The sequence below is a fragment of the Oreochromis aureus genome, linkage group 11 (assembly GCF_013358895.1).
Source record: "Oreochromis aureus strain Israel breed Guangdong linkage group 11, ZZ_aureus, whole genome shotgun sequence".
NCBI classification, from domain to species: domain Eukaryota; kingdom Metazoa; phylum Chordata; class Actinopteri; order Cichliformes; family Cichlidae; genus Oreochromis; species Oreochromis aureus.
In genome coordinates, this window is record NC_052952.1 from 38,145,956 (window position 1) to 38,167,256 (window position 21,301).

Below are 21,301 nucleotides of genomic sequence, written 5' to 3' on the forward strand. Positions count from 1 at the left end.
ACAGAGTTGGGGTGAGGGTCACCAGTGACACAAACCCCAGTGTATCCCGAGCTTCAGATGTCGCTCACGCTTCCAGTGAGCAGACAGAAACATCAGGACATCTTCTCCTCTATCAAACGAATAACTGAAACTAAAATCGTGTGGCGTTCTTCTTGCTGCTTTTCATTGTTGATGAAAACAGATTTTTCCAGAAATGAGAATCCATTCATTTTTGTTTGATGATGTTAAAGGTTCAGCTCTACCTTGGAACCTTTCGGTCCTTCAGGTCCAAACCCGTCACGACCATCCAGACCCTGAACACAGAGAAAGTCAGAGTCTTGCATGAGATAAATGCATTGAATTATAGATATACAGATATACACAAACTCAGCTCATGTTCGGGATCCTACCGGCATTCCTCTGGGTCCCGTGGTCCCGCACACCCTTCACACCTGGTTCTCCTGGTTGGCCCTTAAATAACAACCATGGACATTTCTCCATCAGAACTTACACCCCCATCCAACAAAACCCTGCCGAAATATCTTTCCATTTATAAAAAAAAAAAAAATTATGTACATTATTTACAGGCTAAATCCAGTTTGATTCTTATTTTAAACATTTACATGTAAACTGCTGCTGTGCTTTATGGCCAAATGCCACGATCCTGGGCCATTTGACCCAGCGTTTTGAGTTTTTATACATTTTGATGTTTATGGTTTATGTTTAAGTTCATCTAGTTATCTAAGTTCATTTCTATTGTTAAGGTTCAAAAATATAGGGAAGGACACACAGGAGGAATGCAAGTAACCACACTGGTCCAAAGGGTAAAGACGATGATTTTAATGAAATGACACGCGTGGGAGAATGAGCGGACTCTGTAAGCAGACAGCCCCACAATCTCATCCTCCTAACATCAAAATACAGTTTTATATGCATCAGAGTATATTTAGTGACGCCCCCTCATTGCGTCATCACATACATCAGCTTCAAAACCACAAATGTTCTATTTGACAGCTTAAGGCACAATTAAAAGTACACTGGCTTCCATCTTCTCCCGGTGGTTTCCGTAAGCCAGCTCAGCTCTCGCATCGTGCATCTACTGCTTCATCAGTCAACTCTCACCTACACCCTAACAGTGTGTGTGTGTATGTGTCTGTGCGTACACAGAGTGTGCATCTGCTCTCTGCACCTTAGTTGACCTCACGTAGGCAACCAGGCTAAGGCCATCCTGTGTTGTGATGATCTTAACTTCTATGTAAAATGTATAAAACAAATATTTCAATCTACTACAACTACTTAAAACTTAATCAAAGCTTAATCAGACGTATAAATGCATAAAAGATGATAATAGCATCATCAAAACTCTGGTTTTGGTTTCACTTTTGCAAAAGCACACCGTTTCCTGTCAGCCTGCAATCAGCTTCTCCCCCACTGAAGACTATGTGTAAGAATATAAAAACATTCAGAAACCTTTAAATTATAGATTCAACTGATTATAACTGAACCTGTAATAAACCTGTTAATATTTGATTATGATAACCCCTGTAATACAAATTATAACCTAATGCCAGCACTTCAATAAATGCTTGGATGAAATGATAATTAATGCAATGATAAAGATGATGGTTATGAACAGTAACCCTAAAATAATTCCTATAATTCTACACTATTATACCGGGGTTGCTGTTACACTTTATTGTTTATTACAGTCCCCTTGTGTCTTCACCCCGTGTGTTTAGGTCTCCCTCGCCCTTCACGTGTTTCATGTTTGCGTGTCTATGTTGTCAAGCTCATGTTGTCATGTCTCCGTCTCATTGTTTCCTGTTTTATTTTGAAGAGGTCTGGTGTCCCCTGTTCATTGTGTTCATTGTAATCAGCTGTTTCCCCATGTGTTTCCACTTCATCACCTGCTGTGTGTATTTAGTGTGTGTGTTTCCACTCATTCCTCGTCCAATCGTCTGCTTTGTTTCCACGCTTCTAGGTTTATGGATTCATGTCAGGTCTTCAGGTTTCTAGGTCCTTGTTCTTGTTCTAGTGTTTTTATATTTAGCTCACCCAGTTTAGGTTATTGTTAGTTTCTCCTTTGCCTTTTGTTTTTGTACTGTTTACCAGCAGTTCGCTTTCAGTTAATATTAAGTCTGTTTCCACACCTTGTTTCATCTAAAATCCCACTGGGGCCATAAGGCTTGTAGTTGGATAAGGGTTGGATTTTGACTTCTAGCCGCGTGCTACATGGGTATTTTGTAGTGATGGCACGCGTGAAGCTGACGCTCCGGAGCGTGTGTCGAAAAAAACAACACACTGGTTCAGAAGCACTTGCCGTTTCTCAATATGCGTACTTGTGCGTACTTGCGTTCTCGTGTACTCGTGATACGTCATCAGTCGGAGACCGAGTACTGTTCCAATTCGAAGTACGCATCAAACCGAGAACGCGAAAAAGTCCCGGATGTGTTCTCGCTCCGCCCGTTTTATCGAGCATGCATCGGTGGTGACTTGTGTGGACTTGGTACAGCTAAATGTCCCAGAATGCATTTCGTCCGAAACTCAGACAAAGGCCGTTTCTCAATTCTCAAGTACGTGAGTACGTACTCGCGTTCTCGGCGAGTACGTACTCACGTACTTGAGAATTGAGAAACGGCAACTGTGTCGAGGCTTGCTTCGTTTGGCAAAAGTCACGTGACCAGTGACGTCCGAAGCTTCATTACGCACGTAACTGCTTCGGTACCTGATTCAAATGGATATAAGGAAGTGAATCATTCACGGGATTTGTGGAGTGTGTTGATGGTGACAGATAGCGAAGTACCTGGAGGCAGGACCTCACAGCAGAGGCATGCGCCATAATGTTTTGTATGTTATTATATGTATTTTGGATCTATTTTATTTACCAACATCAAGAAGTGACAGGCAAAGAAATACCACACCATGGTGCATGTTTACATAAGAACGGTTTATTGATTAAATCTATCCATTAGACTAATGCCCGCTTGAAGCTGGCGCTCCGGTGCGTACCCAAAAAACAACACATTGCAGAAGCACTGTGTCGTTTGGCCAGAGTCACGTGATCAGTGTCGTCCGAAGCTTCATTTAGAACACAAGTGATTCAGTGGTTGATAAGGAAGTGAATCATTCGTGGGATTTTGAGTTGATTTTGCTCAATTTATTTTATCTGCAGAAGTGAAAAACGTGAAATGTCCAAAATCATCTTTTCATAATGTAAATATCATTACAGCATATGACTTTAGAAATACTTCCATGTGAATTAAAGCTAATAAAGACTAAAAAAATGTATTTCACACTATACGTAAATTACATTGCTACACATTTTAGAAAATCATTTTGTTTATTGTTTTTAGGTGATAGTCTGCAGGACCAATAAGACCGTATACCTGCATATCTACCAACTTGCAGTGTAGTTTCTGCACTCCACAGCCTCTTCTGTTCCATGCCAGAGGATTTTCTCTTGGGCAGGAGAAATTATTTCTAAGAAAAGAAACAGACTCGGCCAGCGCACAGTAAAACTAATCCTCTTTTTAAATGAAAATAACAAAAGGGCTACCTTACATAGATCGTGTTTTTACTTTGCAAGTTCATGGTTAGGGGTGGGTTTTGATTATCGCTTTTCTGATTACAATCCATTCTAAATTGAATAAAGTGATATTGATTCATTAAAATCCTGAGTCGATTTGTAAATTAAACATTATTTTGCCTGAAACGCCAGCATCTCAGGTTAAACCTCACAAAATTTCGTCAAACACCAAACAGCTAAAACATACAAACGTAAACACAGAGCGCGGAGCCGACGTGTCAGAATCACATTTTGATGTGTCGGCGGGTCCGCGCTGTGTTTACCTTTTTTTTTTTTTTTTTTTTTCGCTGGCTTCTGAAGCTGCAGAATTCATAACTCTCTGTTTACATCTCTAATTAAGTCTCACAAGTGTCAGCTTTCTTTTAATAGATACAAACATATGGATATATACTGATAAATGATCAGAATTGTAATATTTCTGACTGTCCGAGGTAAAACTTTCCAGATTCCAATCAAATTGAATCGGATCCTGTATCGAATCAAAATGATTCTACACATCAGTGACGATACCCAGCCGTACTCAGCCCCCTAAGCATTTTCCCTTTCCAGTTCACAATCAATCCTACCCCTAGGTCAAAAATATATATAGGAAAATTGGCATAATCTAATATTTTGTATGAACATACCTGTCCAGCTGTCCAGTGATTAAATGCACAAGTAGATGGAGGCAGGACTTCACACAGCAGGAGCATACTCCATAATGTGCTGTACATTATCATATGTATATTATATATATTGCTCACTTATTGTAATACCAACATCAAGGAGTCATAAGCAAAGAAAGGCCACACCATGGTGCATGTTTACATAAGTAAAGTTTCTTGATCAAAATGTATTAAGCAAATAAGCATTACAATTTTTTCAGCCCCCAATCGAGGAAAAAAAAAAAACAATTACATGTTCAAAGCAACGCAATATCAGAGAGAACTCCCCCTGGAGTGAGCAGTGATAATTAAGCAGTCCGTTTTATTTTGCAGATTCAAGCTGCTCTTCATAATTTTCGCCACCAGATGTCACCGGAGAGGACTGTGTTGAAAAGCTTCGAGTAATGAACCGTTTTTCGATACAAGCTTCAGTGCTTCAGAAAGCTTCATTTGGCCATCACTAGTATTTTGGTTAAAAGCTTTCCTGAATGCAAAGAAAGGAAGTGATGTCACCCACCTTCTGCCCATTAGGGCCACGACTTCCAGGTAGCCCTGGTTCTCCAACAGATCCATGTTCACCCTGTGGGAGGAGCAGAGCTGCCACTGTTCACTCTATTCACATCATGCAAACACTGAACACTCTTTATGTTGCAGCCACTGGAAATACTAAAGCCTTTAAATGTCTAAGACCTTTAAAGCAACATGGAAAAGAATAAGAAAATAAAAACGTAAAAAAAAGCAATGTTAGTATTTTTCCTCATGCAAAACTCCCTTTAATCAGACACATACTTAATTAGAAAAACACAATCAGTAAATCATAATTGAACTTGTTGGTCAGTGATGCATGAGTACAGCCTAGTTGAGGAACTCACCTGATTTCCTGGAAAACCAGGTGTTCCTTTGGGTCCAGGTTCCCCTTTCTCCCCAGCAGGGCCCTGCAGGGTCAACACAGTTTGATAACTGGTGATTATTTACACCTCTGCCAATCAATGATGACTGATGATCCACTGATGGATAGTCTGCATGGCTATAGACTATTAGTCATCTGTAGTGTACGTTGATAATAATATTTATGGCACTACACTTTACTTGTATTGCTTCTAAAACAAAAAGTGTTGGAAAAAAATAATAAAATTAGTAAATTTTAAAAAGAAAAGAACAAGAAAAAAACAAGGGCAGTAGGACGCCCATCCTGGAAAACATTCCATCAAAAAATAATTACAGAAATATGACAAACAAAGCAAATCAGTGCAATCTGGTCATGCAGCGTGTGTGGTTGTCTGCATGCGCCTGCCAGAATCCTTTCTACAGTCAAACTTCATGACATCATGCATGATGTCATATAATTATGTATCGACTTCCTAGTATGGATGCCGGGAGTCTATGTATATATAACAGGATACTGGAGTCAATTCTCTATCATCTCACACTTCTGTTTAATCAGTTTTCTGTTTCACGTTTATTCAGCTGTGTGAAAACCCCAGAGGAACCCTCCCGAGGGATTAATAAAGTTTTATTTAATCTAATCTAATAACTTTAATCTCAGCCAAACCGATTTACTCAGGAACAAATAAAACACTGAAAAAAGCCAAACAAAAACATTTTTAAGTTATCTAAGAGACTTATATATCATGTTTAACCTGAGTAGCCAAAGACCGCGAGAGGTTGAAAACAATGTACCGGGAGTTCGCTGTTATCGCCACGGCTAGCTATCGAGGGAAAAAAGACGTCTCCGAAAATGTCGGAGCACTTTTGCAAATATGTGATGTTTTGAGAAACCGAGCAGATATTTGAAGTTTACACAGCTACTTTCTCGCCTGAAAATATGTTAAAAGTTTATTTTGTGACCCAGAAAGATTAATAAGAGTAATTTTAAAACTTAGTAGCGGCCGCCATTGTTGGAAACTGGAATTGGCTGGGCCGCGCTATGAATTCTGGGATAGGCTGGGCCACGAAGGATACTGACCCATCCTTCAAATTCGGGGAAATGAAGGACGCATTTGTCGGCCGCGTTTGGAGCAGCCTTTGAATTGGGACAGCCTTCGTCGCCTGGCTGTGACGTAATCGGTCTACAAATGCGGCCTCTGAAGAATGCGGCCTCTGAAGGATGCGACCGAGGTTTTGGGACACAGCTTATGGAAAGACCAGACGTTTTTCAGTCACCAGGGCCTGAGGCTAAGTAATTCACCTGGAATAATTTTGTGTGTCCCTGACCAAATGGCGTGGAACACCTGCCTTAAGAATTTGGTTGGTGTCATTTGAGCGCTGTGTGGCAGGCAGAGGGAGGAGCCAACGCAGGACTCAAAACTCAAAAGAATTAACTAAAGCAGGCAAAACACCAAATGCAAAAAAAACGCAACTCAGACGTGAAACTAGACAACTGAGAAAGTGAGGAACAAGCAACTAAGAGCAAGGAAAAGTGGGGACACTCGCAGCAATATGGGACGATGCAACAATGGGCAAAGGAAAACGGTGGAAACACACGGTGAATGGGGAGAGATCCAACATAATGAGGTGGGAGGAAAGAAAACAGATGAATAAAACCCAGAGACAGAAACATACGAGAGACGTGACAGACCAAACAGGGAGGGAACAAACTAAACCAACAAGAAGTACAAATGATTACACTTGGAAGAACGAGGAAACTAAACAATAGCAAACGAGAACATAGGAAACATAGAAACACTGTGTTAGCGTGACAGTAGGACACTTCAGCATCATTCACACATCATCACACCACAGCTGCTCTCGTCTTAAAGAGCACAGGATTTCATATGTTCTTTTGAGAAAATAGTCTAAGGAGCTGTGAAAGAAAGCGACTGGAGTTCTTTAAGTTTCTTGAAGACGTTTCACCTTTGTCCCTTCTACAGCTTTAAAACTGTTCTTTTGGAACCGAAGAGCTTCTGGGATGAGAGGTGAAACCTTCCTTAGACGACCCTCAACTGGATGACTGAGAAGCTACACAGAGAGTGTACGAGACTCGGGTAACTGTGACCCACACATGTCTACACAGTGGAAATACTCCTGTTTTTAAAGGGTCTTGTGGAATTGCAGAGTTTAAGAAATATTAAAGTGTTTGTGTTGATCTTACATTTATGTTTTTCTTTTCTGACCTGTCAGACGTTTTACATTGTTTACCCATTGGATCCAATTGAATGTAACTAAAACAAGAAGCTGGTTGGACAGCACTTGAGCCTGTACTAGGATCTGAATCTCTGATCTGAGCCGTGTGGGTTCAGGATAACAGCTTTGGTGTTCTGAGATACAAACAGAAGTTACAACATGAAGTGATTTAAACATATTTGGTAAAATCTAAAATAGGATGTAATTCTACCAGGACTGCAATAATGGCTCTTATGTAATTTGCCATCACTAATAGCAGGAAATGTGGTGTGGATAAGTGTGGTCATGTCTTGGGGAAGTACAATCTGAAGCTAGGCATGGATGTGCAGACTATGAATATCACAGTCTGTCTATGTGAACACTGCCCATGAGGCTGTTATACAACATGTGTTCACAAATATACTCCACTAAATGAGAAACAGCTCTTGTTAAGTGACTAACTGATAACAAGTAGAGCTGCAACTGCATCCTATCTGGCTTTGTGGTTGACAGAGAAAAAACAAATGTGGAGAACAGATGATTCCTCTTTTCGTAAATAGTTCCACCGAATTTCTCTGGAAGTCTGTCCATGGGCCAAATCCAGCGCAAATCTGCCAAATCCAACTGAGTGAAAGCCAATGTGTAACCGGAGTGATGTACACACACAGACTAAACTGGCACCACTGATCATTACTCGAGTCCTGTGGGGATTTCTGCCTATTGAACTAAAACAAAACTTATAAGGAATAATGTGTATAGTTGCTGTTAATGATCCTCCAGGAATTTCATGCTGATTCAACCAGATGCAGCCTGTTGGAGAACATTTACAGTTTACTGCCTAAACTGTAAACTCTGTTACCTTGGCTCTGAATCACGGCTCTTGAACAGTTGAGACTTCAATATTCGAAACAGCTTATTAGTTCTAAAACATCGAGGGGTCTTACAAGGCAGTGGAGATCCCTTTACAGGCCCTGCAGCTTGGAAACGATGCATACTGCTTACACACAGTTGTGGTCAGATGTTCATTTTGAGCTTTTCTTTGAACGTTTTCGATTGTGGAATGATTGTAGAGCGTGGCTAAATGTCTCAAACAAAGTTGTTCACAGATGCTTTTGGTAGCTGTCGATAAGCTTCTGGCATAATTCTGGCTGCATATTTGATCACTCTTTTTATCAGAACTGGTAAAGTTCATTTAAATTTCAAACCAAATATACTTGCGGGGGTTGTAATGAAAACTGCTGAGGTAATATAGCAGAGAGTGTGTTGCTCACACAGATGTTTCCATGGATTTTTTTTTTATTTGAAGTATTGGAGAGTTTCCTCTTATATAGACAGAAAAAAGGGCGAGCTTCCTCCATGACCTACACAAACTATGAGTTCCCGTGGCCTTGCATCCATTACTGCAACAAATTTCCCACATGTGGGACTAATAAAAGTTTATCTTATCTTAACATTGTCTTCTAGCACATGTGAGGAGAGGAAATCTGGAGGATGTACTATAAACTGACAAAAGAATGACATGGAGGTCTGAGTATTAACCAGAGGACTTGGTCCAGAGGGTGTTCCCAGTCTGAATGATCGTCAGCGTTCCCACAACATTCAGAGAGTAAGAGCAGAGATGTGACAGGAAGGCTGAGTGCGGGGAGGAGAGGTTAAACTACGGCAGAGGCAGATGCGTCTTTTCTGAGTTAAATGTACGCGGTCTCACAAATAAGGTCATCCTTCTGTGCGTCCAATCACACAAAGCATACCGTCACGACAGAACTGAACTCTCACCTGTGGCCCAGCAGCACCTGGGATACCAGAAGGTCCTCGGTTTCCTTTCTCGCCAGGTGACCCCTGCAAACAGAGTCAGGTATCTGTGTACAGTCACAGATATACTGTATAATTCTGGCTTTGATGTTGCTTCATATCTTCTCCTACCTTCTCACCACTGGGACCTCTTCTTCCGTTACGACCCTGCACAAGAAAAAAACTGTTGTTTACTGTCAGTGATAATGTCTGCTGGGATTGTGGAAGCACTTTGCTTTTGTCAGGGCTTCAAATGAGCATTTATTTCTTTAAATGCTGAGATTCTTCTCGGTCACCATCATCATCCTGAACTCTTTCTGCAGCACAGACCAGCCCACCTTCTTATCTGAGTCTCTGTATGAGGATCACTTCTCTTCTCATTGCACACCTCATGAAAACAGCTTTTCTTAGAAACAGGAGAACGTTTTATCTGAGAACTCAGAAATCTCACCGGGTTTCCATCGAGTCCACCGTCACCCCCGTACCCGTCTGAACCAGGATCACCCTGTGGATTAGAAAACATTCTGATAACTTCATCCATCCACCCACCCATCTATCCATCTGTCATCCATCCATCCATCTGTCAACCATCCATCATCCATCTGTCATCCATCCATCCATCCATCCATCTGTCATCCATCCATCCATCCATCCATCTGTGTCAATGGAAAATTGTACTTAGTAGTCAGTATAAGCTTTTAATGATATAAGTTTGCATATGATAGAATACTGTATGTTGACCTTTTGATGACTTAGACTGTTGTCCACTACAAGACTGTTTTATAAATTCTTTCTCACAGTGATAATAGCTGAACAAGCAGGAAGAGGAGAGCTGGACACTTTTATCTGCGCTCCCTAACAAGAAGAGGGGCCGCGTCCTTCTGAATCTCACAACACACACATACACCTGAACCACTCTTATCTTCACTCCCTACGCACTAACTTTCCTCTGCCTATGAATAGACGTATTCACTGTTGTATTATTTTTGCATATAAATAAAGACAAGTGCAAGAACAGAGCGCGCATCACAGGGCCCCCACTCTGTTGTGAGCGTTCTGTGACCGCCCTTGCAAGTAAAGATCTGCAGTGTGTGTCTCTTCACTCTTAGACTCTCAGCTGAAGAAGTGTCATTTAGAATAAATCTCTTGACATTTATTTTGGTCCTTCGAGCCGGATCAGAAATATCAGAACTGTTATCTGTGACTCTGTTCCAAGGATCCAGAACTGATTCCTGACGCCGTGGGAAGCCAGCACCGAAGTCTGTGCACAGCCCTCTTAGACGAGGTCGAAAGCCCTGGGACGTTTAAATTCGGGTCCAGGCCGGTGTTTTTAGTCTGGTCCACGGCGGTGGGATTCAGTCTGACGATCCGAATCACCAGTGAGACGTCTGAGGGTGAGAGAAACACTATTTTGTAAAACGGCCACGAAGGTTTTAAGAAACGCGTAAAATAAAATGATAAAATAGGTTAAGTTCGCCAAAAGGCCAAAAGAACTAAGTTTAGACCAGTTTCAGAGGTAGCCGAAATTATCTCGTGACAAATTATTAAAGAAACGCGTAAAATAGGTTAAGTTCGCCAAAAGGCCAAAAAGAACTAAGTTTAGACCAGTTTCAGAGGTAGCTGTTAAATACTTCGTAACAAATTAGCGCGCAAATGTCTATCTGTGTGTATGTGTGTATGTGTCTAGAAGTAAGTTGATTTTACAGCACAATACGCTGCTGAACTACTTCTATTTTATTTGTTTTCTTTGCTGAGGCTCACGTACTGGTGACAAAGGAGAACGGTTGGGTTTCATCTCATAAAACTGGTACCGCTTCACCTATAGGGTGAAGTCGAAGGCCGTATCAGTAAACCACTCTGAAGTCAAGCGTGCCAGTGACAGCCCAGCAAAATCTTTGACAATGGGGAATAAACAAGCAAAATTAACACCTGATGAGGAATATTTAGAAAAACAACAAACCGGAGCAGGTAGAATAAGTGCAAATAGGTGGAGAAATCCACAAAAAGCTAAAAACCACAGCTGGGAAGGGAAATGCAATCCCTCAGCTGTTACCCAGCTGAGGGCTGCCCTGAAACAAGAAATTACATTAACAAAAGACCCAAAGGAAAAATTAAAACGTAAAGAAGAATATAAACTTTTCCAAGCATGGGAAACCAAAGCTGAAAGGAGAAAAAGAAAGAGGAAAAGAAAAAACAATTTAAACGCACTTTCATTAAAGGATTACTACCACCCATTAGGTCTCATGTAGAAAAGCATTGGGTAACGCAAAGATACGGGCACAGCAGATGAGGCGTTTCAATATGCTAACCATGCACAGACAGTGGTGAAAAAGAAAGAGAAGGTCTCAGTTTTTGCCCTCGACACTGACACTGTTCTCACAGCTTTCAGTGGAGGCTACAGGGGAGGCTTCAGAGGCCAAAAGAGAGGGAGAGGAATGCATAGGGGAAGAGCAAGAGGTAGAGACAGGCCTAGACACACTGACTCAGAATGAAGAGAAACACACACCTGAACAGACGCGCACTTGTTGATTGAGTGAGAAATGACACACACACACATCAGACAATGTACACTCATCAAACATGACTGATGCCCTGAACGCCTTGAGACTGATCCAGCAGGCCCAAAATCAGGACTATGTAAGTAATACACGTGACTGCTAAAAAGACTACTACTCCCTTTTCACTGTGCAATACTTTTTGTTAAAAACCAACGGTGCAATAGACTTCAATACTTGAAATACTTGAAATACTTGAAATACTTGCAATTCCTTTGTATTCTTATTCTTATTTATTCTATTTATTCCTTTTTGTATTCTTACTTTTATTTTGTGTTTTTGTCACATGTATCCTGCCATGTCTAAAACTCATGATTAACCGTATAATTGTTTCCACTGTTGCTGCATACATAGCCGTGACAAATGATGATGATGACCCCGACCTGCTGGAGCATGAAGACTTTGTGTGATTAATGATGGTGTGATAGAAACTGTACAACAAGATGTTACATACTGATATCTCACTTGAAAGTTATACTGACAACAGGAGGGAATGTCAATGGAAAATTGTACTTAGTAGTCAGTATAAGCTTTTAATGATATAAGTTTGCATATGATAGAATACTGTATGTTGACCTTTTGATGACTTAGACTGTTGTCCACTACAAGACTGTTTTATAAATTCTTTCTCACAGTGATAATAGCTGAACAAGCAGGAAGAGGAGAGCTGGACACTTTTATCTGCGCTCCCTAACAAGAAGAGGGGCCGCGTCTTTCTGTATCCCACAACACACATGCATACACCTGAACCACTCTTATCTTCACTCCCTGCGCACTAACTTTCCTCTGCCTATGAATAGACGTATTCACTGTTGTATTATTTTTGCATATAAATAAAGACAAGTGCAAGAATAGAGCGCGCATCACAGGGCCCCCACTCTGTTGTGAGCGTTCTGTGACCGCCCTTGCAAGTAAAGATCTGCAGTGTGTGTCTCTTCACTCTTAGACTCTCAGCTGAAGAAGTGTCATTTAGAATAAATCTCTTGACAATCTGTCATCCATCTATCATCCATTCATCCATCCATGCGTCTATCTGTCTGTCTTCACTCATTTGTGATGTACATCAGGTGGGCTTATTGATTTAAAAGTAAAATTAATCACATTTTATTCAGAAACACTTTAAATTAGCAACTGGAACCATAATTCCATCAAAGAGTGTTCAGAGATGGGATGAGTAGCACGCTCCTTTTCTCATAGCCTTCTATCTAATCAGACCACAGGAGTCGCCCCCTGCTGACCAGGTTCAAGATACTTCTGTATTGGCTTCACTTTCATGTTCAATCACTGGCCACATATCTGATCAGCCAATCACGTGGCACCAAATGAATGCATGCAGGTATATATGTGGTGTGGTCTTTGGTACAGGACAGGTTGGTCTGACTATTCTGCTGATCTGTTGGGACTTTCCACACAATCATTTACAGAGGAAGCTCTGAAAAGACAACATGCAGCGTTAACAGCAGATCTCTGAGAGAAAAGGCCTTGTTGATGTCAGAGGTCAGAGGAGAACGTCCAGACTGCTTCGAGTATCTCTGAATCCACAACACATTGAACTTGAAGCAGATGGGTACTGCAGCAGAAGACCACACCACGCACTCCTGTCAGCTAAGAACACGGACTTCTGAAACTGTCTGATCCAATGGCGACCTCTCTTCTGAAAAGGAAGTGACAGGGTGTCACATGTTCTCCCTGTGTCCTCCAGCTCACTTCCACAGTCCAAAGGCATTCTCGTTAGGTTAACTTGTGATTCTGAAGGTGTGAGTATGACTGTGAATGACTGTCTGTCTCTCTCTGGGACAGACTGGAAACCTATCCTCAGTGAACAACAGGCTCTGCATCCCCTGAAACCCAACGAATACTTTAGTGTCAAAAACTCGCAGTTCCTCTGATGCCCAGAAGAGGCAGCAGTGAGTCAGTCTCCATAGACACTCGTGTTGACTGTAGATCAGGTCATCTTCTAATTCGATGTTTGGGCAAGATACTAACCCGAGCTGCTCTCTGACACATCCGTCAGAGTGTGAATGTTAGAGAGTGAAAAAGTGCTTGTGTGAATGGGTGAATGAGGCATGTTGTACGAAGTGCTTTGAGCATTCAGACAGATTAAAAAGTGCTATATTAGAACCAGTCCATTTAGTATTTATATTAAAAATGTTTACAGCCTGATAAAAGAAAAATCAGCTTTAGTCTCTGTAGATAATTTACGATAAACTAACGGCCGACATCATGGCGGCTAATGTTCAGCTTTTACATAAAGATGTGGATGTGTCTTACTGGTCTCCCTGGGCTGCCAGGGTCTCCTTTGGGTCCTGGTCTGTTGTTGTCGACACCCGGGGTGCCCTGTCAGACAAAAACAGTGTTCGGTTCTTGAAGTGGAGCTTCCAGCTGTTTCCCAGCTGCGATCAGCTGTCGGGCTTTCCGACAGAAGAAAGAGCCAATATTACATTTTTAACTGACATTAGTGACATTTAAATGTTTAAACACACAAAAACATCCTCAGAAAACATCGACATGCAGAGTTCTGCCAAAAGAAGTGATGGGTGGGTTTTTATGGCAGCACGACGTTTGTGGATTATTGTTGTAAATAAAGTGTTTTATGAGTGAATGTAGTGTGTGATCACATCAGACTGGAAACGCTCTCGATAAATTCCAGCTTATTTGTATTTGTTAGAAAGATCAGACTGACACCGACAAACTACATGATCAAATATCTTCACCATAAGTTTTGTATCATAAAAATATGAGCAGAAACTAAAGAGTGTCATTATTTCAGGACATTTTTCATATTCTGGCATTTGAAACAGGTTTTCTTTGTAAAAACAAAAAAACTGAAATATGAAAGGTTTATTTTGCTTTAGCAGTCTGATTGACCTGAACTTGACCTGCCTCCTCCTCTTCCTCGTCCCCCTCCTCCTCCCACATATTACATAATTAAGAGAAAAAAGTCCATGTGACTGCCGACTTTTCTGAAGTGAAAGCACTGAAACTCACCGGGTCTCCTCTCAGTCCCTTCTGTCCTTTCAGCCCCAGCTCGCCTTTTGTCCCCGGGGTACCCTAAAGATTATATTTCAGCCTGTCAATCAACCTACCCAGAGGTCAGAGGTCAACAGCTCACAGCTTCATTTTTACAAGCTGAAGTCAAAACACGTTTAAAAAAACGAAAACAGAAACAACACAAAGGGTGTCGCAGAAACAATAACAGTAAAATGAATCAATCATTTCATTAGGTAACAACGATCAGAGCTGATGTAGCACGAAGCCAAAGAAACTTTGAGTGGTTTTTGTTTACTGGGTTTCCCGGCGGTCCTCGGTCTGCTTTCAGTCCACTGTGTCCCGTGTCTCCCTGCAAACAAAACCAGAAGCACGCGTCATCTCCTGCTCTTTGTCTCACTTCTTCTTCCACAGTCATAAACCATCATACTCTCCTACCATGATTTGTAAATCACCAGGATAATACAGCATGTGTAAATGTTAATATAAAGAATAATTTTCATATGTAATAATTCATTTATCTAATTTAAAATTATATGTATAATTTAATCCACAGTTGCATTCAAATGACTATATCGAACAGCAGGAAGCGTGCGAGTCCACACGGAGCCAGGTGATGATAAATTCACTGATCATCAGCAGGTGTCAGCATGTCTGTCAAAGCAGTGTTCAGGTGTGTGTTAACACATCACTAAGGAAAAAGGCCTCAGTCAGCGACCAGTGGGACATTGTCCTCTGGACAGCCCAGATGTTTATCAGGCTACATTCTGTTTCAGTCACAAAGAGGAGAAAAATCATTACAATATTAGCCTCAGCTAATGTTAGCCACTCCAGGGCCTCCTTAACTCCCCACTCAAACCAGTGTGTCCACTGGCCTGTAGGTCCCCGACACAAACAGAGTAACGGAATGCACGCTGTGCCAGGATTTATACATCAGGGAAACCAAACCCCCTCTGGCTACAACACAGAAGAGCTACCTCGTCAGGCCAGGACTCTGCAGTTTATTTACACCTACAGCCCAGTGGACACTCTTTCAATGATGAGGATGTACACATCCTGGACAGGGAAGAACGCTGGTTTGAGGGCGGAGTCAAGGAGGCCATTTACGTGAAAAGGGAAAGACCATCTCTGAATCGAGGAGGGGGCCTAAGGGTACATCTGTCACCATCTTACAATGCTGTGATTGCAGCCATTCCCCAACTCTCTGTGAATGGGACTCATGGACATTGATCAGTGTTCTTTGATCAGTGGGTTTTGGTCAGTGATTGTTGATCAATGGTCATGAGAATTTGCATAATTATGATTAAGGAACTGACCTCACAGCCCATTGTTCCTTCAGTGGGCTGGTTTCAGTCATTATGCAAATGTACTGTTTATAAGGTTTGGGGAAACCTGCAGTCAGCTGAGACTGAAGAAGTCACTTGGATGAGTGACGAAACGTTTCTCCCACAAAACGCTACGTCCAGATGAACAGATTCAACTTTTGGAGATTATTAGTTAGATTACTAGTTAGTGAAAAAGTAACGCCGTTAGCAACGCGTCACTGATCATAAGGCCTCAGTCACAGATGTTCATACCTGCTCTCCATCGATGCCGTTCAGTCCATCCTCGCCGTCGTCGCCCTGTAGCGTTGAAGCAGAATCAGCTGTTACGTCTCACTGCTGAATCTATGATAAACTGTCGCTTCTCCAGTAAATGCAGCACTGTCAGCAGACCTCAGTCACTCACCTTGTTGCCTGAGATGCCTCGGTAGCCCTGCAGATACAAACAGCAGATTTAATGGTTAAAGCGCTCATGTTTGACTTTTTCAGCCTGGCTTCACAGGAATCTATTATTGGATTCGATGAAACGTCTGGTATATTTAATATTTGTGTGATATATTTATAACATACTATAAACAAACTTGTTTTTCATGTTAAGAACAAAAGTTAATACTAAAAATCAGTCGTCACACAGTCTGACATGAAAAGCATCTCCATGAACTCGTCTGTTCGACTGCAGCGTCATTTCCTCTGCATCGGTACGTGATCGATTAATGATCAGACTTCAGCAGTGCTCCTCTCAGAGGTATGACACATTGCGTACCTTCTGTCCTCTGCTCCCAGGACAGCCCCGGATCCCCTGAAGTCCAGGAAGTCCAGGACGACCTCGCTCGCCCTGCAACACAAAAGCAAAGTGAGCCACTCTGGTTCGAGCTCTCTGTCTGCTTCGTCCTGTAGGTCCATCTATCAGTTATCATGTTATATGAATAATATCTCAAAAATACATTTGCATTTAAATAAAATGTAAATGTCAACTGCTTTTAGGTAGCACCCATAAACAGGAGCAAGCAGTTGGCAATTGTGGGAAAAAAGAACTCAATTTTAACAAGAAGAACCTTCAAAACACAACACAAACTACAAACTAGAAAATTCAAAATAAATAATTAAAAGCAAAATTTTTTAATGGAAATGAATTCAGGTTTGACGTTTTTTCAACCAGATTCAAGATCCTTTATCCCCAATCCAACTGTACAGAAGCTTCTGCTGAAACTTGTGAAGCTTTTTTAAATTTCTTTGTGGAGAAGATTTTATCTATTAGAGCACATATTTCACCCCCTTCTTATGACCCTTCTGTTATTTTTACGCCTTTAGCAGTTTTTAGCCATTTTGAACCTGTGTCTCTATCTAAACTGGGTAAAATTGTCACCCAAATCAAGTCTGGCTCTCCCACTGATGTCCTTCCCCCTCGCTTTTTTAAAGAAGTCTGGGGCACTATTGGACCTTATATTCAAAGGCTTATAAACAGCAGCCTGACTTTAGGCCATGTACCTGTAATTTTTAAACAGGCAGTGGTCCAGCCTCTGCTGAGACGCCCTGGCTTGGATGCCTCTTTGTTGAGTAATTTCAGACCTATTTCAAAGCTTCCTTTTGTTTCTAAAATTTTAGAAAAAGAAGTGTGTTCACAGCTGCAGACTTTTTCAGAGAGTCAAAACATTTTTGAGGTATTTTAATCTGGTTTTAAAGCCCTTCACAGCACAGAGACTGCACTTTTGAGAGTCTTTAATGATATCTTACTAACTGCTGACTCTGGGAAGTCTGTCTTACTTGTGCTTTTGGATCTCACAGCAGCTTTTGATACAGTAGATCACAATATTTTGATTTATCGTCTAGAACATCATGTTGGAATTAGAGGCACTGCCTTGGAGTGGTTTAGGTCATACCTCTCTGATAGAAGTTTTTCTGTCTCATTTGGTAAATTTCATTCATCTTCCGCCCCCCTCCCATGTGGTGTACCTCAAGGATCCATCCTTGGGCCCCTTCTTTTTAGTATTTATTTACTTCCCCTTGGCCATATTATTAAAAAACATAAAGTTTCATTTCATTTTTATGCAGATGATTGTCAAATTTATCTACCACTGAAACACAATGACCTTAACCCCCTCAGGCCTATTTTAGACAGTCTTAAGGATATCAGAGCATGGCTGGCTCTGAATTTTTTAAACTTTAATGAAAAGAAGACTGAAGTCATTATATTTGGGCCGAATGGACCTGGTGTCCCTCCATCTGACTTGGGTCCTCTTACATCGTGTGTCAAACCAATTGTCACCAACCTTGGAGTAAAATGTGACACAGCTCTTAAAATGGACAAACAGGTAAATACAGTGGTGAGGAAAAGCTTTTTTCAGCTGAGGCAGCTCTCTAAAGTTAAACCTTTTATTTCTTTTTGTGACTTGGAAAGAGTTTTGCACACATTTGTGACCACTCGCCTTGATTATTGTAATGGACTTTATATTGGTATTGATCAGGCTTCACTATCACGTTGCAGATGGTCCAGAATGCTGCTGCTCGCCTGCTGACAGGGACACACAAACGTGAGCACATTACCCTGTTCTTGCCTCCTTCCATTTTAGAATTCATTTTAAATTTTATTTAATTTTATTGCTTCCTTTTAAAGTCTTAAATGGCCTGGCTCCTTCTTACCTGTCAGACCTTCTACACCGATACACTCCACAGGTCTCTCAGATCATCTGACCAGTCATTCCTTGCTGTCCCCATGTCGAGACTGAAACACCGAGGGGACCGAGCTTTCGCTGTTGTGGCCCCCAAACTATGGAACAAACTGCCCCTCCATATTAGGCTGGCCCCAACACTTGAAATGTTTAAATCACTTTTAAAAACACACTTTTTTTCAAAGGCTTTTTAGGAGTATTATCAGAGTCAGTTTGTAGTAAGTTTTTAGTCAGCTGTTGGCCATTCTTAATCTTTTTACTTTGTTAATCTTATTCATTGTATATCTTATTGTTTATTTTACTCATGTTTTGATATTTAATATTTACACTGATTTATTTTTATCTTCTTTTTCAATTATATATTTATTTTGTTTATTGATTTCATTGTATGCTTAATGTATGGTTTTTAACTGCTATCTCTGTTTTATTATTGGAAAGCACTTTGGTCAACTTTGTTGTTTTTAAAAGTGCTATATAAATAAAGTTGGATTGGATTGGATTTGTCACATGCATAGTTATACGAGTACAACACGCAGTGAAACGTGTCCTGACACGCTGCTTGACTGTGCAAAAACAGAGAACATTATGTACAAATAACTGAATAAAATAAAACAATCTGGAAATTTTTACAGTGAAAATCTGAAAATGTACATTGTGCGATTGTCTCATTTACAGCTGAAAGAGCTCGTAGTGGGATGAAGCGAGCAAAGAAGCGCTTACACTGACTCCTTCTTCTCCCGGGAAACCTGGATGACCCCGCTCTCCCTCCTCACCCTGTTTATAAAGCAAACAGAACCATCAGAAAGAAAACAAAGGGCTGGAAAAGCCTTCAGGAAACATTTCACAACTAATTAGATTAAGTGTCAGCTGATCAGTAACGTGATATATTAAAATAATATTTTAGAGGTGGAGTTTAGGCAATCAGGTAGCACGCCATTAAAAGTGATTGTGTCACGGACACCAGAGCAGCTCCGGCTGCCGTCCACATGAACAGGTTAAAGCTCCATCATGCAGAGAGGAGCTCTTTTAAAATGGACTGAGGCAAAGTGGAAACTGATCTCAGGTCAGACCCATCCACACAGTCCATGTGTGGATGGGTCTGTGGGAGAGGGAGCATCCGCCCTGTGGAGCTGGCAGCTGGCACATCTGGACAGGTTCCGTCAGTGCTGAAAGCTATACACAGGTATCAGAGCAGCATGTTCTCTGTGCAGACGTGTTTTTCAGATACAGCCTTCATGTTTGAGTGGGATGATGCTAAAGAGCAGAATGCATCAGTTGCACCAGCATGCCTGCAGTCCAGACCTACGACCTGCTGCTCAGTTTCATGCAATGATGAATTTTTGCATTTGAAATGTGTGATATGTTCCCTGTGTTCTATAGTGAAAAACATTCCTGGTGTAAAGTTGGGGTTTTACACTCACCTTTACCCCTGGGGGGCCTGGAAGACCACGGGGGCCTTTGTCTCCCCAACATTTGCACATCACTCCGCAGCATTCCCGAGCTGTCACAGTGCTCTGCAGTCAGACGAGGGGACGAAGGACATACATGAACAATGCAAGCTTCTTTGTGAAGATCTTTAAGAGGCAAACGTCGGTTACTGAACTTTTTGTCTTCAGAGAATCGAGACTCATTAAAATATATAATATAGAGAAACAATTATGTCAGCCTGGATCAGTGACGGGAGGATTGCTCCTTTGATTTCTTTGTTGCTTACATGACTTTTCTTTAAACTTACTCCCATGTTTTGCACTTGGGTCCTCTTATCTCACATTATGACTCCTTTACTGGTTATTCTGAGTAAAATTCACTCACATCTTTTACATTATATGAATAACATGAACTTGGCTCCTATTAACTCAGACTAAAGATTAAAACTTGCTTTTTTTGTCATTTAGAAAAGATAGAAATGCACTTTGCTCATGAGCAACATGACTGACTTACAATCTGTTGGAATATGGTGCTGCCGATGCTCGGCATGCTGATTATGAGCTGATCAGTGTACCCGAATCCACGGCCAAACTCCACCTTCTGTAGCTGAGCGTGGTCAGTGCCCCTCAGAGCCACGGCCAGCAGGGCGCTGACCCCTGCAGACAGTTAGGACAACAGACTGGAACAGTGTGGCTTCACAAACACAGTGTACGTACATTTCCACTGGATTTGAATCAAGCAAACTGATTAGGTCTAAAAAAATATTTAGTAACTTCTCCTCATAGATTAGATGGATCCAGTCTGATAGTGATCCAAGTGCTTTTTACCCCTCAGCTGTAAAAGGCACTGATGTGAACGCTATAACTCGAGCTTCAAATTGATACCATAGGTGCTTCTATTAAAATCTTTGATTAGTTTGAATCTCAGTGACCTCAGAGCCACAGTAAGTCTGCTGAAGATCTTGCGGATGTTATAACTTGAGAACAAGACGACGTAGGATTTGAAATTGATATCTTAGGTGTGTCTCCTCAGAGGCCGAGGGGTTGCACTAGTATTTGTTACGGGTTCGAAATTGAGGATGAGAGTAAAACAATGATAGTCCAGAAGAGGTCGTTCAAACAATTGATTTTAATGCACGCAGCGTGGAGAGGTGCAAACTGCAAAACAGTTGTACATCTCTACCCAAAATACACTCTAGATTGCTTTTATAACATCAGGGTATTGTAACGCCCCTTCT

At 41.3% G+C, this 21,301-nt stretch overlaps 1 protein-coding gene across 1 annotated transcript in view; it reads right to left on the minus strand.

The window, feature by feature from the left end:
• The window catches only part of LOC116330551 (collagen alpha-3(VI) chain-like), a 78,384-nt gene that overhangs the window by 46,489 nt on the left and 10,594 nt on the right, over positions 1–21,301 (minus strand). Inside the window, exons 3-18 of the mRNA XM_039619907.1 lie at positions 20,578–20,720; positions 20,058–20,150; positions 19,357–19,410; positions 16,731–16,802; positions 16,374–16,400; positions 16,223–16,267; positions 14,944–14,997; positions 14,646–14,708; positions 13,929–13,994; positions 9,554–9,607; positions 9,235–9,270; positions 9,088–9,150; positions 5,082–5,144; positions 4,727–4,789; positions 394–450; positions 243–293 (exon numbers count right to left, since the gene is read on the minus strand). Coding sequence (XP_039475841.1) covers positions 243–293; positions 394–450; positions 4,727–4,789; positions 5,082–5,144; positions 9,088–9,150; positions 9,235–9,270; positions 9,554–9,607; positions 13,929–13,994; positions 14,646–14,708; positions 14,944–14,997; positions 16,223–16,267; positions 16,374–16,400; positions 16,731–16,802; positions 19,357–19,410; positions 20,058–20,150; positions 20,578–20,720 — 1,004 coding nt within the window. The remainder of the gene's footprint in view (positions 1–242; positions 294–393; positions 451–4,726; positions 4,790–5,081; positions 5,145–9,087; positions 9,151–9,234; positions 9,271–9,553; positions 9,608–13,928; positions 13,995–14,645; positions 14,709–14,943; positions 14,998–16,222; positions 16,268–16,373; positions 16,401–16,730; positions 16,803–19,356; positions 19,411–20,057; positions 20,151–20,577; positions 20,721–21,301) is intronic.